Genomic DNA, 24,086 nt, shown 5'->3' with positions numbered 1-24,086 from the left:
CAGTGAGACCTCAGACTTACTATGAAGTACGGGATCCATCACTGAACATGCTCTTTGGGACTGGTGGCACTGCTGGGACCAGAGAGCTGTCAGCCATTTGATTGGACAGCACCTCTCAGAGGCAGGACATTCTTTTCCAATAGGAACAGAATGCCTCAAGCCAATTAACTGGCTGTGGGGCGAGCCGGACAAGCGAGGGTGGACTTTTGTAGTGCATATAGTCCAGTTCACAATGTGCATATTTTAAAAGGGTGACAAAATAGCCATATGCTATTACTTATTAGATGCCATTTTGAGGATTGACCATGCAACAAAATCTAACAAACATCAGTCAACATGACTTTACATAGCTTTGATTCTGCCTGATCAGCCTCCTCAATTTCTCTGAGAATGACCAAGTTGCCTGTGGTAAAACCAATGATGTTTTGTACTTGAACTGCCTTAAAGGCATTTGATAAAATTCTACAAGTTGCTTGTTAAGCAGAAAGCCTTGGAAATTGGGATAGATAATAAGTTAGCTGTAGAGTGGAAAACAATGGGTACTGGTTTGAGGGGTAATGCGGGTGGGAGGAAATGCGGGTTGGGGTGTCCAGAGCTCAGTACTGAGGCCCCAATTGTTCTGAATTTACATAGCTTGGATTTGAAAACTCAATGCAAATTGGCTAAATTGATGTGAGGTACTAAACTGGAAATAACAGTGGAGTTAAAGAGAACAAAATTACAGAATTTTAAACAAAGAGTGTGTCAGCTAAAAAAAATGGCAGGTGAGATTTATGGGGGAGTTTCGACCTAAATAACAGGTGTGTTTGTGTCGGGTAGGAGTTTGACAAAGCAAACATCTGAATCACAACCCCAACCTACCTACCCATGCACTTTTAATTGAGGCGGGATGGAGAGCAGGCAGCCAACCTGCTCTCAGGACAAAAACAGAATTACCTGGAAAAACTCAGCAGGTCTGGCAGCATCGGCGGAGAAGAAAAGAGTTGACGTTTCGAGTCCTCATGACCCTTCGACAGAACCAGCTGGCTGGCTGCTCTCAGGACATTGTTTGGCAGTTTCAATATTATAATGAGGCTGTCAGCCCTACATTGATTCATGGTTTCAAATTTAACTCTGGCCAGCCAAGTTTTCCGGCTTCGGGAAATCTGGCAGCAAAAGGGAATCGAGGTCTGCTGGAGGTAAGTGCCTTTCCACTGAGCTGCTTGATCCAGCACAAACAGAAAGCTAACACCACCGCCCCCACGATTTGACAACCCCCACCGAATAACCCTACATTCCTATCCCATTATTCCCACAAAGCCGATGCTCTCTCTTCGAATACTACAATCGCACATGCTGCCCCACCCCCTGCCTTGGATACCACAGGCCTTTGATCCCCTACCATAACCCGCCCCCCCTACCCAGCTGAATCCTCCCAGGCCTCTAATCTCCATTTATGCAGCCTCCCCCACCTCCAATCCTCTCTTGCCCCACACATAACCTCCGATTCTTCCAACCCTCCTCGCTGTTCCCCAGTTGCAGCCTGGTGCTGAAGCTTACCCACTTGGCAGCCAGTGCCAACCTCTCAAGCTGGCTGGCTGCAGACAGGGAATGGAGATTAAATCAACGTAATCAGGTCTTGCTATTAAGTTTGGCAAGGTGTTCCTAGTTTCCCAACTTTAACCCAGCACATAACCCCGTCCCACTCACTCGTTAGTACCTCCAAGTAAAACTCCAGCCCTTAATGCAGGTAAGTATTGCACAAAGGAAAGAAAAGCAGGGAGTGCACACAGTAGAATTTGGCTACAGCTCTTTATCACATGCATAACGAACAGCGCACTTTCCAAATCTGCCTGAACCAGCAGGCCTTGGCTTTGCAGAAAATCTGCCCTCAGACATCATTGTGGTGATTATAGAGGCTGCTCAAAAACTAGAGGTGGCAGCTTTGCCCTCTGTAAGGATCAGATACAGGACTTCACACCCAAACATTGGTAAATGTCGCACCTGGTTTTTCAGGCTCAAATCCAATTTCTCCTCAAATTAATGGTTGCCTTCAAAAAGTGAATTTGAAAGAGATTTAGGACTCTTAAGAAGCCATAATAAGTCAAAGTTTTCAGCTAATGCAGAGTGGTAATCACCAAAGCCAATAGAATATTGAAAGATGTAGGCAAACAGTTGAAAGCTGTGATCAAAGTGTGCAGTGCCCTGGTCAAACTACACTTTGAGTATTGTATCTAGTTCTGGTTGCTGAGAAACAAGGGAGAGTCAAATGCTGGAGGAAATACTAACCTCATTAACAATAATGAAAGGTTGTAGCTAGTTACAAGATCTGCTGTAATGACCCTTTTACACATCTCAAGCAGCTAATAAGCTACTTACCCAATGGAAATGTTGAAGGGCTCAGCAATCCAGCTGTGGCATGTGAAACTGTTATCTAAATGGCTGAGTGACAAAAGAGAACATTTGAATTTTCTTGCCAGGCTTTGGAGGCCTGCAGCAATATTACTGACCTTCCTGGTTTGAAGTACAGCAGAGAAGAAGATTTCTGGCACTGGTACCAGTTCTATGTAGCAATGGGATCAACCAGTTTTAACACATAATTTTTTCTGCATTTTGAATTTTTTCAAGTTGCTCAATTTAATTTCCAGCAAAAATATGGGTGTAATGTCAAACCTCCCGATATATTTTCCTAATCAGTTATGAACACTCATCCCAAAACTGTGAGCCAGCGATTCCGGCAATTGCATCAAGCCTGGCAGGTACCGCCACCGTCAAATGTGATGGATTGTCCAGGGTCAGATGGAAATCCTTGAAATAGCAGGTGCCCCAGTCACTGTCTGTCCAAGGGTCCTACACCAATAATATGCTTTATCCCGCTGAGGGCCAGGATGTGGGAACCTCTGATGTAGGGGCGGTCACATCAGCCTGGTCCCCCTTGTCTGCTGGTCTCTGTGTTTAGGATGAGTTAAGACCTTGCATTCCCAATTGACCCCTTGTCCTCCACAGCTTTGTGAGCAGAAAGTTACAGATTTGCATTAAATCCACATGTTTCAGGGGTTTGGAGAGCTTACCACATCTTCACAGTCTGGAAAGGTAATTCGTTCAGAACCACCCCATGTGGAACTAACAACTGCCTCTCCCCTCCCCTCCCCTCCCCTCCACATCTCAATGCTGTTTTCACTTCATTTACTCTTGGCTAAATTTGTCATCCCAGTAGGCCCAGTAGAATGCACAAGACCGGAATCCAGCAGATTTGGGTCCCAGCCAAGTTTCCACCTGTTCCAGCATACACCTGTCAAAGTTATGGCAGGAATACATCAGAAGGGTCACAGGTTTTCTAAGGCAATATTTTAGAGGAGCAAATTGGAAGCAAAATATGTTTCAAAATTCCTCTGCTTGACACTGTATTCCAAAAGATATCTTATTTTCTGATATTCTACTTATTCAGCGGATATTCTTTTTACTGGCTTCACCCCACATGCAGTAAACTCCCAACTGCACGATGGTATAATGTGAAGATTAGAAATCAAAGTTCTGGCCATCTTCAAGACTTTTGTGACTGGAGGAATTTCCGTGGGTGTGCTGGTCAGGCAGAATTCCAGGGTGGGGGAGCTCTTCTGCAGTAATTCTAGTCCAATTGTAAATGCATTCCTTACAACACATTTATTGTTTACTACAATAAGTGCACAGAGGCAATGTCTGTCCAAGATTGTTCCTATAGGCAGCTTTCATATACAAGTAACCAGTGTCAGGAATGTGGCTGCATCCCCCATGTCATTTGATGAATATCTGAGACATGCATCATCTGCACTGATTTTATTTACTGTGCAAGGAAATTGTATTAAACTTGAAGTGACATGAAGCTCCAGTTTTTGCCTTTAACTATCAACCACAATCTGCACAGGAATTGAAGCCTCCAGCTTCAGTATTTCAATCACAAGCCTCTGCTGACTTTAACAGTGTAACTTTCAGCAGCAGGAAAATATATTTTGCACTGTTATTAGTATGCTCATCTATCAATCAATGATCATGTCCGCTAAACCAAAAAAACCAAAATCTGATTGGGTTTTACAGACTTAATTTGTTTGAGGCTGAGGTCTATTCATTTTGTAACCAGGCATTGTAACAACCTTGTAGCAGATCAGCAGTCAATCTTTCACCATGCCAGGTTTTGTTTACCATTGACTTGAAGAAAATGTTACCAATATTTTTAATTTCGATCCAAATAAAAGTGCCAGTGAGACTAGGTAAAAAGTCTCAAAAGGAGTTGAGCTATTATTCCAAGGACTTCAGTGGAAAGAGTGTTTGGAGAAGAGGCTTTGTGCAATGTGGCCATAGGCTTGCCATAGTCATGTGGCCTCTGATGTCATCCTTAACGTATAAAGGCTTGGAACAGAAGCCATTTCATCCACCACTTGGCACATGGTGTCAAGAGTGTGTAGTTGAAATTGAGAGGATTTTGGTAGCTGTAAGAGAGCCAGCAGCTGCAAGAAACAGCAGAGAATAATTAAAACTTCACAGTTCAACTTTGTACAGGATGTTGGTCACTATCTGTCTTTGACTATTCTTGTACTTGCTCCAATGGAGATGAAGGCAGATTTGAAAATAAATTGAAAATTCTTCCCATCTCAATGGCAAAACTTTGAAATTGCTGGAGTTAAACAAGAAACCTTAACAAATATGAGCAGCAACTCTGTCATCAGTGCTGCGGAAAGAGTCCTACAAGCTGTATTGCACCCAAGACCTCATTGAGAAGCAGAAGCAGTTTTGTGAAATCTTCGACATCTTAAGGACCCACTTTGAGCCCTCTACTAATGTTATATATGAAAACTACAGTTTCAACACTGGAGCTCAGGAAGAGGGGGAGAACATTGATCAGCATGTGACTGTATTAAGATGACTATCTGAATCAGGAATAGGATTGTCTTAGGAAGAAGTCTTATAAATTCCTTTGTCTTAGAAAGAAATTCCACCGTGAGAGCATAGAGAGAGGAGAAAATTATTCTCTAGAAAGCTACTGACATGCAGAAGCTCTGAAATAGTCAATCATTAGCTGCAGAGGGAGAACAGACGAGACTTTGCACTCTGCTGAGAGGCAATTCAGGCCTTCCAAGCACACAACAATGGAGAGAAGGAAGAACTATTTGGAGAAGGGCCAGCAGAAAGATCAAGGCCTGAGTACTGGATGGAAATATTGGGGAGGATACCACACAAAAGGAAAGGAAGCATGTCCAGCATGGGGAAAGCAGTGCTCTAACTGCAAGAAGCTGAATCACTGCACGCAAGTGATTTGCTGAAAGGAAGAAAAGTGAGCTTTTGAAGATGGTTTCTGGAGAGATGTCGGGCGATGATTCTGATAAATCACTCTAGACCCGAGAACAGGTTGGCACTGTCAAGTCTCAAGATAAAAAAGGGGTTTGTGACTATTGAAATGACTGCAGAAGGAGAGCATTAAGTTAATGTGAAGTGTCAAATAGACACCGGAGCTATGGCAACATCATGAACTTTGCAGGTCTGGGAGAATTTGCACAGGATGGTGAGTCGAAAATAAAGCCGTGGATGGTAAAGCTGAGGCTATTTGATGGAACGTGCTCACCCCAAGTGCCCCTTGGGGAGAATTTCCTGATGACCCTTCTTCAGAACCTCCTGGTGAATCTGCTCTGCACCCTCTCCTGTGCAATCACATCCTTCCTATAGTGTGGCGACCAGAACTGCATACAGTACTCCAGCTGTGCTTCCATGCATCAGCTACCCTTGTTCTTCTAGATGGTAGAGGTCACGGGTTTGCAAGATACTGTAGAAGGAGCCTTGGTGAGTTGCTGCAGTGCACCTTGTAGTTTGTACACACTGCTGCTACTGTGCGTCGGTGGTGGAGGGTGTGAATGTTGAAGACGGTGGATGGGGTACAAATCAAGCAGGTTGTTTTGTCCTGAATGGTGTCAAGCTTCTTGAGTGTTGTTGGAGCTGCACTCATCCAGGCAAGCGTAGAGTATTCCATCACACTCCTGACTTGTTCCTTGTAGATGGTGGACAGGCTTTGGGGAGTCAGGAAGTGAGTTACTCACCACAGGATACCTAGCCTCTGACTTGCTCTTGTAGCCACAATATTTATATGACTAGTCCAATTCAGTTCCTGGTCAGTGGTAATCCCCAATTGTAAGCAAAACTTTCAATTAACTAAGTAACTGAAGAATTTTTGTTCTCTCATTGTAGGCAATCCTGGCAAAACAGAATTATAAAGCTGGGTGGGAGGGTGAGCTGTGAGGAGGATGCAGAGATGCTTCAGTGTGATTTGGACAAGCTGAGTGAGTGGACAAATGCATGGCAGATGCAGTATAATGTGGATAAATGTGAGGTTATCCAATTTGGTAGCAAAAACAGAGAGGCAGATTATTATCTGAATGGCTATAAATTGAGAGAGGAGAATGTTCAATGAGACCTGGGTGTCCTTGTACACCAGTTGTTGAAGGTAAGCATGCAGGTGCAGCAGGTGGTAAAGAAGGTAACTGGTATGTTGGCCTTCATAGCCAGAGGATTTGAGTACAGGAATGTCTTGCTGCAATTGCACAGAGCCTTGGTGAGACCACATCCGGAATATTACGTGCAGTTTTGGTCTCCTTATCTGAGGAAGGATATACTTGCTATAGAGGGAGTGCATTGAAGGTTTAACTGACTGATTCCTATGTACTAAATATGACCAGGAAGCAAATGCAGGCATATTTACCACTGGTAAGATGGTGCATGAAGCAGGAACCAAGGAGCCCAGGTATCCTGGGATGGGGCGGAGTGTGGTTTGGGTGGAATAAATGCCTGCTATTGCTCCTGCTGAGTACTTGCAGCATTTTCTGTGTTTTTAAATTTCAGATTAGCCTTTATGATTGCATGAGCACCTCAAAATATGTGAAGTGTCACATTGTATAAAACTGAGTAAAACCAAGCAACTACCTACTACAGAGTAAAATGAATTGCTAAAAAAAGGTGCCTTGATCTTGGTATTAAGTTTTCAAGAAAGTTCAATATTAGTGATTTTTAATTACTTCACCTCAGGATGCAGTCACAAGGAAGAAGCATCTTCAGGCTGTTGTGCCCCGGGTTAGAAGTGAGGCTAACTAAATGTCTGCAACTTTGAGTGAATGAATGTGGAATGGGTTGGCATTTAACACTGTTGATGAATAAGACTTGGTAGAAAAATACACCAAGTACAAAGAGTTTCCTGGGGGGGATTTATGCTCCCACTGAGATGTGGGAAGAATTTTTTCTTTTCAACAATTAGGAGCCCCCAGGGTATCCATCATTTGCTTAGAAAGTTATTTATCTTAAAAATTTACCATTTTAGACTATTTAAAATAACTCTGGATTGAATTTAAACATTCGACCTCTGAAAAGAACACAAGAATGATATCCACAGAGTTTTCATCAAGGTGCAGCTTCAAACTGGTGGCAGTTCCATAAAAACAGCAGTGCACAATGTCTATAACGTCACAGACTCTAAGTACATCACAAACAATTAAAAAGGTAAAAATGATGGTGAGGGGGAATAGAATACATTATCAAAAACACATTACCAAAGGGCTGATGTTGATAAACTTTAAAATGGAATTCTGTGCTCACGGTGTACAGGCAGGGGAATGAGAGAAGGTGCTGCCAGAGCTGTGAGAGAGCGGCAGGGTTGGGGGGAATGAGAGAAGGTGCTGCCAGAGCTGTGAGAGAGCAGCAGGGTTGGGGGGAATGAGAGAAGGTGCTGCCAGAGCTGTGAGAGAGCAGCAGGGTTGGGGGGAATGAGAGAAGGTGCTGCCAGAGCTGTGAGAGAGCGGCAGGGTAGGGGGAATGAGAGAAGGTGCTGCCAGAGATGTGAGAGAGTGGCAAGGTTGGGGGGAATGAGAGAAGTTGCTGCCAGAGCCGTGAGAGAGCAGCAGGGTTGGGGGGAATGACAGAAGGTGCTGCCAGAGCTGCGAGAGAGAGCGGCAGGGTTGGGGGGGAATGAGAGAAGGTGCTGCCAGAGCTGCGAGAGAGAACGGCAGGGTTGGGGGGGAATGAGAGAAGGTGCTGCCAGAGCTGTGAGAGAGTGGCAGGGTTGGGGGGAATGACAGAAGGTGCTGCCAGAGCTGTGAGAGAGAGCGGCAGGGTTGGGGGGAATGAGAGAAGGTGCTGCCAGAGCTGTGAGAGAGTGGCAGGGTTGGGGGGAATGACAGAAGGTGCTGCCAGAGCTGCGAGAGAGAGCGGCAGGGTTGGGGGGGAATGAGAGAAGGTGCTGCCAGAGCTGTGAGAGAGTGGCAGGGTTGGGGGGAATGAGAGAAGGTGCTGCCAGAGCTGTGAGAGAGAGCGGCAGGGTTGGGGGGAATGAGAGAAGGTGCTGCCAGAGCTGTGAGAGAGTGGCAGGATTGGGGGAAATGGGGAAAGACATTGCCAGAACTGAAAGAACTGTGCACAAACAGGGGCGAGTGGGTACTACGCATGAGCAAAATTTAAACCGAACTGCGGGAGGACATGGGACAGAAGCAACAAATAAGGGGTGATTGCATAAAATAAGGGATGTTTGGTCACCCTGGTTACAGCTGAAACTCAAATGATGAGAATACACCTAAAGGAGCTGGGAAACTTTGTTAACTTTGGTGACACTAGTTACCTAATGGGCAGCCCCTTTCTGCACAATCCCTTTTCTTTAATCTTTTCATGGGATTTGGGTGTCACTGGCAAGGCCAGCGATTATGCTCTTGAATTGAATGGCGGTTAAGAGTCAACCACATTAAGGCCAGGTAAGGACAACAGATTTCCTCCCCTAAAGGTGGATTTTTACAGCAATCAATGATAACGTCGTGGTCACTATTACTGAGAGCAGCTTTCAATTCCAAATTTTATTAATTCAATTCCACCAGCTGTCATGGTGGGATTTGAACCTATGCCCCCAGAGCACTAGCCTGGTCCCCTGGATTACCAGCCCAGTGACATTTAACACTGTGCCACCATCTCCCCCAATGTATGGCTATTAAAAAAAATCTCATTATTATAGCTTGCATAATCCAGGACATAATGCTTTTAAATATCTTTATTTTTTTTCTTGGGTCTTTAATTTGACTCATAATGCATTAAGAAAAAAAACTCAAAAGTGAGATTCCCCTCTCTGCAGCCTTTGCTCCATCCATAATGCTGCAGACCCAGAAGCACTGCAAATGCAGCCCCCATACCTGGTGCAGCCTTTACGTGGACAGCTCTTCAAATTCTCAGCCCTCCCTCGGAGGATGCAGCAACTCCCTGCCAAATCCAGCAACTCACCACAACATCTCCAAGCACACTCCACAGTACTTGCACAAATTTTGCAATCTCAAAAGTCACTCCACCTGAAAGGGAGGTGGCTGTCTCTTTAACAGCATTAGTTGGGGGAGCGGGGAAGGAGGGGGTTGGTCTCTTTTGCGGCTGAGCAGGTTTGAGTGGATTGTGCACATGTTCAGTGGACCTGCACGGTCTTTAAAAAACATGTCTCCAATCAGCCGGAACAGTTGTTTAACATTCTGATCTGCCCTGTTGGGGCCATTATGGTGGAGACATGGCACACCCGCACTAGTGCCCTTCCCACACATGGGTCACATTGATAGAGGTGCACTTGTCATTCTGAGGGCTTCAACTTCTGTAGTTCTGGCTTCAGTAATGCTATGGAGCTGAATATCTAGCCCAGGGTGCCTCATGTTTATCAATATCCATCTTTTCCTTCCCTTCCTGTACAAATTTCCCATCTTCCATCAACACTCTATTCCAGTGGTTGGACTAAACTCAAGAATTCATTACTTAAGGATTGACCTAAATGAGCTGTTTAGTTAAAGTTTTTTTAAAAGCATGTATTTTATTTGCAGCATATTACCTGTTGTAATACTGCTTTCATTTTAATCATTGGAAACTGGCTCCTGCATCCATTTGCCAAATCACTAACAGTCACTTTTTTCAGTCTTACTCTTTCCCAGGGATTCTTCCCTTATTCATCGCCTTCATTTCTGATTTCTGTTGAGAGTTTTCAGCTTTGAAAACATGGACCCTGCAAGTCTGCTGAATGCACGCGCACTATCAACTCACAAAATAGGATGTGTTCAGTTGCCAGAGGAACACACCAATTAATACAATAATAATTCATTAAAAAATATTCCCTTTTATTTATCATTGTTTCAGGTCCTTTCAACCCATATTTAATTGTTTTTCCATTGGTTTTCCTTTATTGTCATCCATAATTGTCTGGATAACTAGATGAGCAACTTTTGCTCCCCAAAGCTTTGGAAATGGCACTCAACAAACTGGCAAATTTGAATTACTACATGCAGTGCAGTAAATTTATACTTCTACTTGCACAGAGCTTCTCTTTTATATTGGAAGCTAGGAATCATTGACAAGGAGTCCACAACAATTCTCTGTCAAAATCATTTCAAACTTTCAACAAAAATGCACAAGAAAAATAGAGTATGAAAATCTTAGAGTACCAGTGAAAGAACAATAAGTATTTTAAAAATGCCTGCCACAATACCTTGCAATCCTATGAGATAACAGCTCGAATAACAGCTTACTCAGCTCAAGTAGGCCACTGTTACTTATACATTAAATTCACACAAAGTCCTTGAAAGATGCCTGATATCACATATTAACTTTTGGCACTGGCCTACTTACCAGTGGCCTATTTTCATCTTCGTCCTTATAGTAGTGAAGCTGATCCCCCTTCAGCACAAACCATCGTGTGTGCCAGGTCTTGACAAAGCCACCTTGCTTTCTCAGCCATCCACACTTAATGACATTTTGCCTGGCTCGGACAGACTGGGAGCTGTCCAAGGAGCCACTGTGGTCATCCATTATAAGACTAATAGATTTCCCTGGTAAAGAAAAAGAGCAGCCAATTAGGAGAACATAAGTAAACATATATTAACTTGAAATACATACCAGGCTTTATCTTATTGATACACATCTAAATATCCTGCTGCAGACTAACCTACTACCTCACAAGCTGCCTGGATTGGAGCTAACCCATGCTTGAAGGATTATGCAGGTAGCTCCTGCCAAGGAAAACAAATGATCAAAGGTCTCTTCAACTGCAGGAGAAGAATCATTCCTTGCTACATGATGAATGCCAATATTCCGGAATCAATACAGAACGATTTTGCCCTCTTTTTGCACCCATGTAATCTGTTATTCTCACTTAATGTAAACACTCACTTACCAGTTTCTCCACAAATGTAACTTGTCACATACTTCAAATAACTCAAATCATATCTTCATATCTATGAACATTTAAGTATGTAACAGCCATATAGAGACTAGGGAAAGCCAAACATGTTCTGTAATCACATAAAGCATCTCGCCAGGTTCTGAAGCTGTTCACATAGCAGCTGAGGATCACATGGTAAAACCGGTCCAAATATGTGCATATAAATTACAAATCCAAACATTGCTAACCAGACTTACTATTTTTGTTTCTGGTATGTTAACAGCAACTTTGTTCTTACATAAAGCAAATGAGGGAACTGTTTGACCCAGATAATTTTTCTGGGCTTACCCAATTCAAGAGAAATATACTTTTTTAAAATTGTCCATGGGATGTGAGCATTGCTGGCAATTTTGTTCTTCCCTAGTTGGCTTTGAGAAGGTCATGGCAAGCTGCCTTCTTGAATTACTGTAGTCCGTCTGGGGTAGATAAACTGTTAGCAAGCGAGTTCCAGGATTTTGATCCAGCAACAGTGAAGGAATGTTGATAAATTTCCAAGATAGGATGGTGTGTGGCTTGGAGGGTAACTTGCAGGTGGTGATGTTTCCATGCTGCCCTTGTACTTTTAGGTGGTAGAGGTCATGGATTTGGAAGTTGCTGTTGAAGGAGCCTTAGTGAGTTGCAACACTGCATCTTGCAGATCTGATATACTGTCGCCACAGTGCATCAGTGGTGGAGGGAGTGAATATTTAAGTTGATGGATGGGCTGTTGATAGTTGTTTTGGCTTAGAAGCATCATGAGTGCTGTTGGAGCTGCACTCATCCAGGCAAGTGGAGAGTATTCCATCACATTCCTGATTTGTGCCTTGTAGATGGTGGATGGACTTTGGAGAGTCAGGAGGTGAGTTATATGCTGCAGGATCCCCAGCCTCATAGAAACATATGGGCAGGAGTAGATCATCTGGCCATTTGAGCCAGCTCTACCATTCAATAAGATCATGATGGATCTGGTTGTGATCTCAGCTGCATTTTCCTGTCTGCCCCCCATAACCCTTGACTCTCTTGCCTAACAAAAATCTGTCCAACTGCCTTGAATAAGTTCAAAGACCCAGCCTCCATTACTTTCAGGGAAAGAGAATTCCACACACAAAGACCCTTTGGGAGAAAAAGTTTCTCTCCTCTGTTTTAAAAGGAAGGAGTCTTATTTTTAAACTATGTCCCCTAGTTTTAGCCTTTCACACAAAAGGAAATATCCTCCGGGTATCCACCCTATCAAGTCTCCTCAGGATCTTATATGTTTCAATAAGATTACCTCTCATTCTTCTAAACTACAATGAGTTTGGCCTAACCTGTTTAACCTTTCTTCATAGGGTAAGCCCTTCATCCCAGGAATAAGTCCAGTGAACCTTCTCTGAACTGCTTCTAAAGCAATTATATATTTTTTTAAATAAGGAAACCAAAATGGTACACCAGATGTGATCTCACCAAGGCCCTATACTGCTGTAGTAAAACATCCCTACGTTTATATTCCATTTGTCCTGCAATAAACGCCAATATTCCAGTTGCCATCCTAATCACTTACTGTACCTGCATACTAACTTCATGTGATTCAAGAACCAGAATATGCAGATCCTTCTATACCAGCAGGTTCTGTAATCTTTCACTGTTTAAATAGTATACTGGTTTTCTATTCTTCCTGCCAAAGTGAAGAAATTCACAATTACCCACGTTATACTCCATCTGCCAAATTTTTGCCCACTCATTTAACCTGTCTATATCCCTTTGCAGACTCTCTACCTCTTCTTGACAATCCTACCTATCATTGGCAAATTTAGCTACCATACATTCACTCCCTTCTTCCAAGCCATTGGTATAGATTGTAAATAGTTGAGGATCCAGCACTGAACACTGTGGCACTCCACTAGTTACAGCTTGCCAATCTGAAAAAGATCCATTTATCCGTACTCTCCGCTTCTGGTTAGCTGACCAATCATTTATCCATGCTAATATGTTACCCCCTACACCATGTGCTCCTATCTTGTGCAGTAATGTTCATATTCATATGGCTGGGCTGGTTAAGTTTCTGGTCAATGGTAACCCAGGATGTTGACGGTGGGGGATTCAGCGATTAATGCCATTGAATGTCAAGGGTAAACAGTTAGATTCTCTTTTGTTGGAGATTGTCATTATCTGGCACTTGTGTAGTGCAAATGTTACGTGCCACTTATAAGCCAGCCTGAATATTGCCCAAGCCTTGCTGCATGTGGACATGGACTGCCTCAGTATCAGTGAAGTTGCAAATGGTACTGAACACTGTGCAATCATCAATGAACATCCCCATTTCTTATTTTATTGTGGAGGAAAGATTATTAATGAAGCATTTAAAGAGGTTGGGCCCTGGACCCTAGCCCAAGGGACTCCTGCAACGAAGTCCTGTGGTTGAGATGATTGGTCTCTAACGACCACAACCTCACTTTGTGCTGTGTATACTTCCAATCAGTGGAGAATTTTCCCATGATTCTCATTGAATTCAAATTTGCTAGAGCTCCTGGATGCCAGACTTAGTCAAATGCTGCCTTGATATCAAGAGCATTTGCTCTTACTTCACCTCTTGAATTCAGCTCTTTTGTCTATTTTTGAACTAAAGCTGTAGTAAGACCTGGAGCCAAATGGCCCTGGTGGAACCCAAACTGAGCATTAATGACTCTATTATTGATAAATACGTGTCACTTCATGGCACTGTCAATGACACCTTCACCTTTGCTCATGATTGAGAGTAGACTGATAGGATGACAATTTTCTGATTTGGATTTGTCCTGCTTTTTGTGGACAGAATGCATGTAGTCCTGTGTTGTAGCTTCACCAGGCAGGCATCTTACTTTTTAGGTATGCCTAGTGCTGCTCCAACATGCTCTCACACCTCATTGAATCAAGGCCGTTCTTCTGGCTTGATGGTAATTGCAGAGTGACGTATATGTCAGGCCATGAAATTACAAACTGTGGTTCAATACAATGCTGCTCATGCAGATCCCACAGCATGAAATCTGAGAGGAAATTTTAAAAGAATACTCAACAATGAAAATGAAATTGAAGGGCACTAGTCAACCAGATAGATTTTTATAATTATCCAATAGTTTCATGATCATCATTACAGTGACTGGCTTAATTAATTAATAAAATTCAAATTCCTGCAGTTGCCATGGTGGAATTGAACTCATGGGAAGGATACTCCCCCCACTGATGGGGTGGGGGGGTGGGGGGGGGAGGTTCAGGAGCGGGTGCACCTCTGAGCATTTTACATAGGCGGGCCAATTAAGGCTCGCCCAGCATGATGTCCGCTAGGAAGCACTATGCGCTCCCTGTGTGGGCGGTGGGTGATTCCCTGAGCTGAGAGTGTGCTCATTTTTATGCGTGCGAAAGAGTGCACTCATATCCCTGAGGCTAAGTGCTGCCTCAGGGAGATTGGCGCCAAATTTAAAAATGGTACATGTAGAGAAATGAAATTTTCCCCTCATGTGATACTGTTGCGAGTTGGGACATGTCCATCACTTTCAAGTAAACTTATAATAAATTTTTAAAAACCCGTGGATGAGGTTTCATGCTTTTCCTGAAGCCCGCCAGGGCTCCCAGCCTGTCCGCCAACGTTAAGGTTGGACGGACAGGTCCATTAACTAGCCTAATTACTTTTTAAATGGCCTCAATTGGCCATTGACAGGTCGGCGGGTGCACAGCTGATTCGGCTGCGCCCCTGCCGACCTGAAAATTGAAATGACATGGGGTGACGTCAGGAGTTCAGCCCAACGTCATCCCGCGTAATTTTACATGTCGATGAGCAGGCCCCGCCTCCCCCGCTCACCGACCTCAATATCCTGCCCCATGTTTCTAGAGCCAGAATTTTGAGGTCAGCAGGCAGGCACAGTCGGCAGGCTCGGGAGTGATCGGAAAATGACTCGTCGTCCGCGATTGGCCCCTGACTGTGATTTCACACTGGCTGGCCAATTAATGGTGTGAAAGGTGCACTGATATGCTCAGCACTGCCGAAGTGGGAGCGGGAGGAGGGCGAGCACTGAAGTCAGTGTGGGCACGGGGGTGCGCTCACAGAAAGCTCCCTGCAGGCAGAGAGCTGCCTCAGGGAACTGAAGAATTCAAATACAATAAAAGCAGATTTTAAAATCCAGAAAAAATGCCCACAGACCAGAAACAGATACAACATGAAAATTCTATGCAAACATTTTTATTTTTTCTATGGGCAGAATTTTCACCTTGGTAGGGGGGCGCGAGCGTCAAATGATGCGCAATGACGTCAGGCAATATTCCAGTCAACGGGCGCGCGCGGGATTCGGCAGTGTGCTGCCCTCCAACACTTAGAGGGCCTATTAAGGCTATTAAAGTATTAATTAACTTAAATTTTTCACAGGCCCATCCAACCTTACAGTTGGCGGGCAGGTGAAAAGGTTTTGTGCCTCAGGGAGTTTTTCCAGTATTCACTTGTGTGCATGTGCAAAGTTCCCCAGTCGCCCTCATCCCCTCCACCGCCACACAGGCCTTAATTGGCCCGCCAGCATGAAATCACGGTCCAGCCCCAACCGCGGGCGGCGGTCAGCTTCCCTACCACCCCCGCCCAGCCTGCCCAACAAGGGCAAAATTCTGCCCCATTTAATGGTGGAAACCTCATCCCACCCTCAGATGAGGTTTCCTGAAAAATACAAAGGCTGCCTCGCCGATTCACTCACCTGCTAACTATAACATTGGACGGACAGCAAAAAATCCCAGTTAATCGCACCATTAATGGGCTTAATAGCCCTTGTAATTGTCAGCAGGCGCACCTCCACTGACCAAAATATCGTGCAAGTGTGCGATGACACCGGGACACTGACCCGATGTTATCACAGGCTATTTTATGCTCAAACGTGTTGGGCACATGCCTGTACGCTGAGCGAAAAACTCTGCCTGAGAGCTTTAGCCCAGGCATCTGGATTACTAGCTCAGTAACATTACCATTAGGCTACTGTCCTTTTAATTTGAAGCTGTCCAACATCAAAGATTTTTACCACATGCAATATTTAACAATGCAAGTTGTTAGTAGTAAGTGTGGCAATAATTTTGTAACTTTTTAATTGTTTAAATGAGCATTATTTTAATCTTTTCATGTCAGATTCCCAAAATTATTATCTAATTAATGTTCAAAAAAGCAAAGCAGCTATCCACAAAAGTCTTGCAGTTTTCTCTAAAAATCTCTTTTGCCCAATCTCCGCCCCCTTCATCTATTTTAGTGCCTCAATTGTGTGAAACACCCGGCTGAATTTTCACCTCGGCCTGTGGGCGTTCACCCGACACGCACGAGTGTGAAATAGTAGCGTCCCATGTCATCGCACATTCGCACAATATATTGGTCGGTGGGTGCACGCAGGAGGCAGCAGCACGCCCGCCAACAATTAATCAGGCTGTTAAGTCCATTTATAAGTTAATTAAATTGAATTGAATTTTTCCCTGCCCGTCCAACTTTACGGTTGGCAGGCAGGTGAGTAGGCCAAGTGGCGCTTCAAATTTTGAGGAAACCTCATCCACAGGCAGGATAAGGTTTCCGATGTTAATTGAAAAAAAAATAAAAGCTTTCAGAACTCATTTTCAACATGTCCCTGCTCAGAGTCACATGAGGTGACATGTTTCCCTTTTTTAAAAAAACTTTATTCTTAATGTGGAAAATTTTCAGTTCCCTGAGGCAGCTCTGTGCCTTCAGGGAGCTTTCTGTGAGTCCACCCGCCCACAGGGGCTGACTTCCGCACTCACCCTCCTCCACCCCGCTCCCCCCCCTCCCCCCCCCCCCCCCCCCCCCACCCCCCTCCCCACCCCCCACACCCCCCCCAAACCCAGGCAGCGCTGAGCATTTCAGTGTGCGATTCATGCTGGATGGCCATTAATTGTCAGGGTCCCATCGTAGGCAACGGACCGTGGCCCGGCCCGCCCAAACGGGGGGAAAATCCTCCCCACTGTCTCCTTTGCTGCTTTACCTGAAAGGTTGGGACAGTCCATCTGCAACTTCCTTTGTGATTAACATTAATACCCCCAATGGTCAAAAGGAATTTACTCACTGTGGGTTGAAACTTAGCCTCTGAAGCTGTAATATTAGCCTGTTCTGTGTGCTCTGACGCACCTGGATCAACAATCAGCAAAACCCATCAACTGAAGGTGATGACATTAGAAATTCCATCCTTGACTTGAAGTTGCACTTGGGTTCCTAGGACAACAGTCCTGCACTTTAACACTTCCATACTGTTCCTAGCCTTCTCTATTTCTGTTTTACAGATGTATAAACCTTGCTTCAAATAATTCAAATACTTTAGTTTCATTCATTTTTTTAATTTGTTAACAAAAATATAATAAAACAAACTTTTTGTTTTGATTTTCCGTAAACTTGCCAGTCAATTGTTACCTTACACTTAGGTTAATGTCATCACTGAAGTTAGTGGACACAGGAATTTCCTTCTCCCATCCTTCAACTATCGCCCAGTTTTTTTTAAAAAGATGGATAATTCATTAATGTTACGAACTTTGTTGTAGTACTGGTTCAAGGTTGTCAAAGTTCCCAAAATAATTGACGGCTGACACTGTTAAAGACCAGAATAACAACTCCTTGAGGTTTCGTCACCAATGTCACAATAACCCAACTGACATTTTCCATCTGTCAAAGTATATGATGCAATACCAACAGAGATTTGAAATATTGTCAAACTGTGTTATTCTAACAGCAAAATTTGTAAACAGCAATGGAACAGCACAAACTAAATGTGCACCATTTCCAAGGACAATGGGATTTCACACAAATACAGAACGATCTGTTTGACATAACATGGGTAGAATTTGCACCTGTTTTTCGGATGCAAATTAGACAAAAACTATATCAAATGAACAGTCGGACAGCCCTCATCTAAATCAGGTATTCGGCACCATGAAAATGTTAATGAGGGTTTAATGCCTGTTGAAAGATTACCCTTCGAAGTTATTCAGCGATAAGCGGGGCACATGTCATGCCTGACTCACCCACCGTTCTTCAGTGCAAAAAAACCTGTTTAAAATAACTTTCTCATGAAGCTCGATGAGTAGGAGAGCCCCCCGAGTTCACAGGAATTGCAATTGTCCCAACCCCATCCAGAACTCACTCCACCCTCTCACTCCCCTGATTTGCCAGAGGACCACTGTTGGTAAGAAAGGGTGCACTAAGTGATGCTTGCTGTTGGGTGAGCAACCTCTTGATGTGCAACTAGCCTCCACATAGCTCACAAAACAAAAACAAAAATAGAATTACCTGGAAAAACTCAGCAGGTCTGGCAGCATTGGCGGAGAAGAAAAGAGTTGACGTTTCGAGTCCTCATGACCCTTCGACAGAACTTGAGTTCGAGCACAAGAAAGAGTTGAAATATAAGCTGGTTTAAGGTGTGTGTGTGGGGGCAGAGAGAGAGAGAGAGAGAGAGAGAGAGAGAGAAGTGGAGTGGGGGTGTGGTTGTAGGGACAAACAAACAGTGATAGAAGCAGATCATCAAAAGATGTCAACAACAATAGAACACGTAGGTGTTAAAGTTAAAGTTGGTGATATTATCTAAACGAATGTGCTAATTAAGAATGGATGGCAGGGCACTCAAGGTATAGCTCTAGTCGGGGTGGGGAGGGCATAAAATATTTAAAATTTTTTTTTAAATAATGGAAATAGGTGGGAAAAGGAAAATCTATATAATTTATTGGGAAAAAAAGGAAGGGGGAAACAGAAAGGGGGTGGGGATGGGGGAGGGAGCTCACGACCTAAAGTTGTTGAATTCAATATTCAGTCCGGAAGGCTGTAAAGTGCCTAGTCGGAAGATGAGGTGTTGTTCCTCCAGTTTGCGTTGGGCTTCACTGGAACAATGCAGCAAGCCAAGGACAGACATGTGGGCAAGAGAGCAGGGTGGAGTGTTAAAATGGCAAGCGACAGGGAGGTTTAGGTCATTCTTGCGGACAGACCGCAGGTGTTCTGCAAAGCGGTCGCCCAGTTTACGTTTGGTCTCTCCAGTGTAGAGGAGACCACATTGGGAGCAACGAATGCAGTAGACTAAGTTGGGGGAAATGCAAGTGAAATGCTGCTTCACTTGAAAGGAGTGTTTGGGTCCTTGGACGGTGAGGAGAGAGGAAGTGAAGGGGCAGGTGTTGCATCTTTTGCGTGGGCATGGGGCGGTGCCATAGGAGGGGGTTGAGGAGTAGGGGGTGATGGAGGAGTGGACCAGGGTGTCCCGGAGGGAGCGATCCCTACGGAATGCCGATAAGGGGGGTGAAGGGAAGATGTGTTTGGTGGTGGCATCATGCTGGAGTTGGCGGAAATGGCGGAGGATGATCCTTTGAATGCGGAGGCTGGTGGGGTGATAAGTGAGGACAAGGGGGACCCTATCATGTTTCTGGGAGGGAGGGAGGAGAAGGCATGAGGGCGAATGCACGGGAGATGGGCCGGACACGGTTGAGGGCCCTGTCAACGACCGTGGGTGGAAAACCTCGGTTAAGGAAGAAGGAGGACATGTCAGAGGAACTGTTTTTGAAGGTAGCATCATCGGAACAGATGCGACGGAGGCGAAGGAACTGAGAGAATGGGATGGAGTCCTTACAGGAAGCGGGGTGTGAGGAGCTGTAGTCGAGATAGCTGTGGGAGTCGGTGGGTTTGTAATGGATATTGGTGGACAGTCTATCACCAGAGATTGAGACAGAGAGGTCAAAGAAGGGAAGGGAAGTGTCAGAGATGGACCACGTGAAAACGATGGAGGGGTGGAGATTGGAAACAAAATTAATAAATTTTTCCAAGTTCCGACGAGAGCTCTCCCTACCCCCACTAGAGCTATACCTTGAGTGCCCTGCCATCCATTCTTAATTAGCACATTCGTTTAGATAATATCACCAACTTTAACTTTAACACCTATGTGTTCTTTTGTTCTATTGTTGTTGACATCTTTTGATGATCTGCTTCTATCACTGCTTGTTTGTCCCTACAACCACACCCCCACTCCACTTCTCTCTATCTCTCTCTCTCCACCCCCCACACACACACCTTAAACCAGCTTATATTTCAACTCTTTCTTGTACTCGAACTCAAGTTCTGTCAAAGGGTCATGAGGACTCGAAACGTCAACTCTTTTCTTCTCCGCCGATGCTGCCAGACCTGCTGAGTTTTTCCAGGTAACTCTGTTTTTGTTTTTGTTTTGGATTTCCAGCATCCGCAGTTTTTTTTGTTTTTATCTCTGTGTTTAATTGACTGCCACTGCTCTTCAAGAAAAGCCTACCTCCTTGAAGAAGTTCTGTTCTTTTCTGCGACAAGATTTCCGTTCCTCTCTTTTGCCCTGCTCACCTTCCTTGCTTTCCATTTCCCTCCTGGTGTTTGACAAGGTGTTTACTAAAACCCGCTTTCACAGCCATATCTCCTTTCTCAGTGACTGTCTCCATCTCCGACTTACCCCACGTGGATTTCAACTGAAATTCCACCCCTCATGTTTCGAACCCACCCAGGATTACAGGTATCTCCGGGACATAAAACGTTTCTCGGACTGCTGTTTCCATCACATTCTGAAATCCACACTCAGTGCCATGCGCCGCCATATGAACACACTCGACCTCTCCCTCCAGCAGCACCGCCATACCCTTTTTCAAAGCTGTGCGTGCCCCCAGTTTCATTTTATCCTTCGGCTCATCCGACGCCTCAACAAAAAACTTTTTCTCTTTCTCTCAAGTGCTAAGGAACACAAGCTCCAACAACTCATCGACACCAACACCCATCTAGGACCCTCCACCCCAGCCTGTCCCTCCGTCCCCACCCCATCTTCCAATCCCAACCCCAGCCGTGTATTCACTATACCCCCTGACCTTCCCCTCTCCGATGCTGAATGTTCAGCGCTCAGCGAAGGACTTAGTTTCATACCCTTACGCCCTCACCTCAATGAATTTCGGGCTCGGCATGATGCTGAACTCTTCTTCCGCCGTCTTCGTCTCCGGGCTCACTTCTTTGGGCAGGAGTCCTCTCCCAGTTCAACGGATCCTTTTACCCATCTCCAATATTCTCCCTCCACCTGGACCCCTCCCTCTGGATTCTTACCTTCTCTTGATCTTTTCATTGAGAACTGTCGGCACGACATTAGTCGTCTCAATTTCTCTGCTCCTCTCACCCATTCTAACCTGTCTCTCTCTGAACTTACTGCACTCCATTCTCTCAGGTCCAACCCTGACATTGTCATCAAACCCACTGACAAGGGTGGTGCTGTTGTTGTCTGGCGCACTGACCTCTACCTCGCGGAGGCTGAGCGTCAACTCGCAGACACTTCCTCCTACCTCTCCCTAGACCATGACCCCACCACTGAACATCAAGCCATTGTTTCCAGGACTGTCACTGACCTCATCTCCTCTGGGGATCTCCCTCCCACAGCTTCCAATCTGATAGTCGCCCAACCTCGGATGGCCCGCTTCTATCTCCTACCCAAAATCCACAAACAGAACTGCCCCGGTAGACCGATCGTCTCAGCTTGCTCCTGCCCCACAGAACTCATTTCTCGTTATCTTGACTCCCTTCTCTCTCCCCTTGTCCAGTCCCTTCCCACCTACATCCGTGATTCCTCTGACACCTTACATCACATCAACAATTTCCAGTTCCCTGGCCCCAACCGCTTCCTCTTCACCATGGACGTCCAATCCCTCTACACCTCCATCCCCCACCAGGATGGTCTGAGGGCCCTTAGCTTCTTCCTCGAACAGAGGCCCGAACAATCTCCATCCACCACTACTCTCCTCCGTCTGGCTGAACTTGTTCTCACGCTGAACAATTTCTCCTTCAACTCCTCTCACTTCCTCCAAATAAAAGGTGTGGCTATGGGTACCCGCATGGGCCCCAGCTATGCCTGTCTCTTTATGGGGTATGTGGAACATTCCTTGTTCCAGTCCTACTCCGGCCCCCTTCCACAACTCTTTCTCCGGTACATCGATGATTACGTCGGCACCGCTTCATGCTCTCGTCGGGACTTGGAAAAATTTATTAATTTTGCTTCCAATCTCCACCCCTCCATCATTTTCACGTAGTCCATCTCTGACACTTCCCTTCCCTTCTTTGACCTCTCTGTCTCAATCTCTGGTGATAGACTGTCCACCAATATCCATTACAAACCCTCCGACTCCCACAGCCATCTCGACTACAGCTCCTCACACCCCGCTTCCTGTAAGGACTCCATCCCATTCTCTCAGTTCCTTCGCCTCCGTCGCATCTGTTCCGATGATGCTACCTTCAAAAACAGTTCCTCTGACATGTCCTCCTTCTTCCTTAACCGAGGTTTTCCACCCACGGTCGTTGACAGGGCCCTCAATCGTGTCCGGCCCATCTCCCGCGCATCCGCCCTCACACCTTCTCCTCCCTCCCAGAAACATGATAGGGTCCCCCTTGTCCTCACTTATCACCCCACCAGCCTCCGCATTCAAAGGATCATCCTCCGCCATTTCCGCCAACTCCAGCATGATGCCACCACCAAACACATCTTCCCTTCACCCCCCCTATCGGCATTCCGTAGGGATTGCTCCCTCCGGGACACCCTGGTCCACTCCTCCATCACCCCCTACTCCTCAACCCCCTCCTATGGCACCATCCCATGCCCACGCAAAAGATGCAACACCTGCCCCTTCACTTCCTCTCTCCTCACCGTCCAAGGACCCAAACACTCCTTTCAAGTGAAGCAGCATTTCACTTGCATTTCCCCCAACTTAGTCTACTGCATTCGTTGCTCCCAATGTGGTCTCCTCTACATTGGAGAGACCAAACGTAAGCTGGGCGACCGCTTTGCAGAACACCTGCGGTCTGTCCGTAAGAATGACCCAAACCTCCCTGTCGCTTGCCATTTTAACACTCCACCCTGCTCTCTTGCCCACATATCTGACCTTGGCTTGCTGCATTGTTCCAGTGAAGCCCAACGCAAACTGGAGGAACAACACCTCATCTTCCGACTAGGCACTTTACAGCCTTCCGGACTGAATATTGAATTCAACAACTTTAGGTCGTGAGCTCCCTCCCCCATCCCCACCCCCTTTCTGTTTCCCCCATCCTTTTTTTTCCAATAAATTATATAGATTTTCCTTTTCCCACCTATTTCCATTATTTAAAAAAAAAATTTTAAATCTTTTATGCTCTCCCCACCCCCACTAGAGCTATACCTTGAATGCCCTGCCATCCATTCTTAATTAGCACATTCGTTTAGATAATATCACCAACTTTAACTTTAACACCTATGTGTTCTTTTGTTCTATTGTTGTTGACATCTTTTGATGATCTGCTTCTATCACTGCTTGTTTGTCCCTACAACCACACCCCCACTCCACTTCTCTCTCTCTCTCTCTCCGCCCCCCACACACACACCTTAAACCAGCTTATATTTCAACTCTTTCTTGAACTTGAACTCAAGTTCTTTCGAAGGGTCATGAGGACTCGAAACGTCAACTCTTTTCTTCTCCGCCGATGCTGCCAGACCTGCTGAGTTTTTCCAGGTAATTCTGTTTTTGTTTTTGTTTTGGATTTCCAGCATCTGCAGTTTTTTTGTTTTTATCCATATAGCTGGATATGTTGGTGAGGATAGAAGGCCAATTTCTAACAATCCCCAGGCTTACATTGGTTAAGTATCACTGAGTCTAAACTCAAAGACTGGCCCAGACAAAACTTTCTCCCAATTTATGTGAGCACGTTATAAAAAAAATGAAAGAAAAACCTTTTGCATGGTGAAAAACCTCTTTAAAAATTAACAAAAAAACACCTCAACACAACATGTATTTCTGAAATAAATCATGCAGAAGATATTTGTTTCTGGCATGTATTTATCTTCAATGGTCACACAAAATGGCTGATCACATATCGCAGCTTTTCTTGCACTCCAACACATTTTCTTTTCCATTGACT

At 45.0% G+C, this 24,086-nt stretch overlaps 1 protein-coding gene across 2 annotated transcripts in view; it reads right to left on the bottom strand.

The window, feature by feature from the left end:
• arhgap24 (Rho GTPase activating protein 24) overlaps positions 1-24,086 on the bottom strand; it is a 545,136-nt gene that overhangs the window by 434,430 nt on the left and 86,620 nt on the right. For both annotated transcript variants that reach the window (XM_041194111.1, XM_041194121.1), the window contains exon 2: positions 10,627-10,826. In XM_041194111.1, the coding sequence (XP_041050045.1) occupies positions 10,627-10,806 (180 nt within the window). In that variant the 5' untranslated portion in view covers positions 10,807-10,826. The remainder of the gene's footprint in view (positions 1-10,626; positions 10,827-24,086) is intronic.

Source organism: Carcharodon carcharias, chromosome 1 (assembly GCF_017639515.1).
Source record: "Carcharodon carcharias isolate sCarCar2 chromosome 1, sCarCar2.pri, whole genome shotgun sequence".
Classification (NCBI taxonomy): domain Eukaryota; kingdom Metazoa; phylum Chordata; class Chondrichthyes; order Lamniformes; family Lamnidae; genus Carcharodon; species Carcharodon carcharias.
This window is presented reverse-complemented; position numbering and strand designations above follow the sequence as displayed.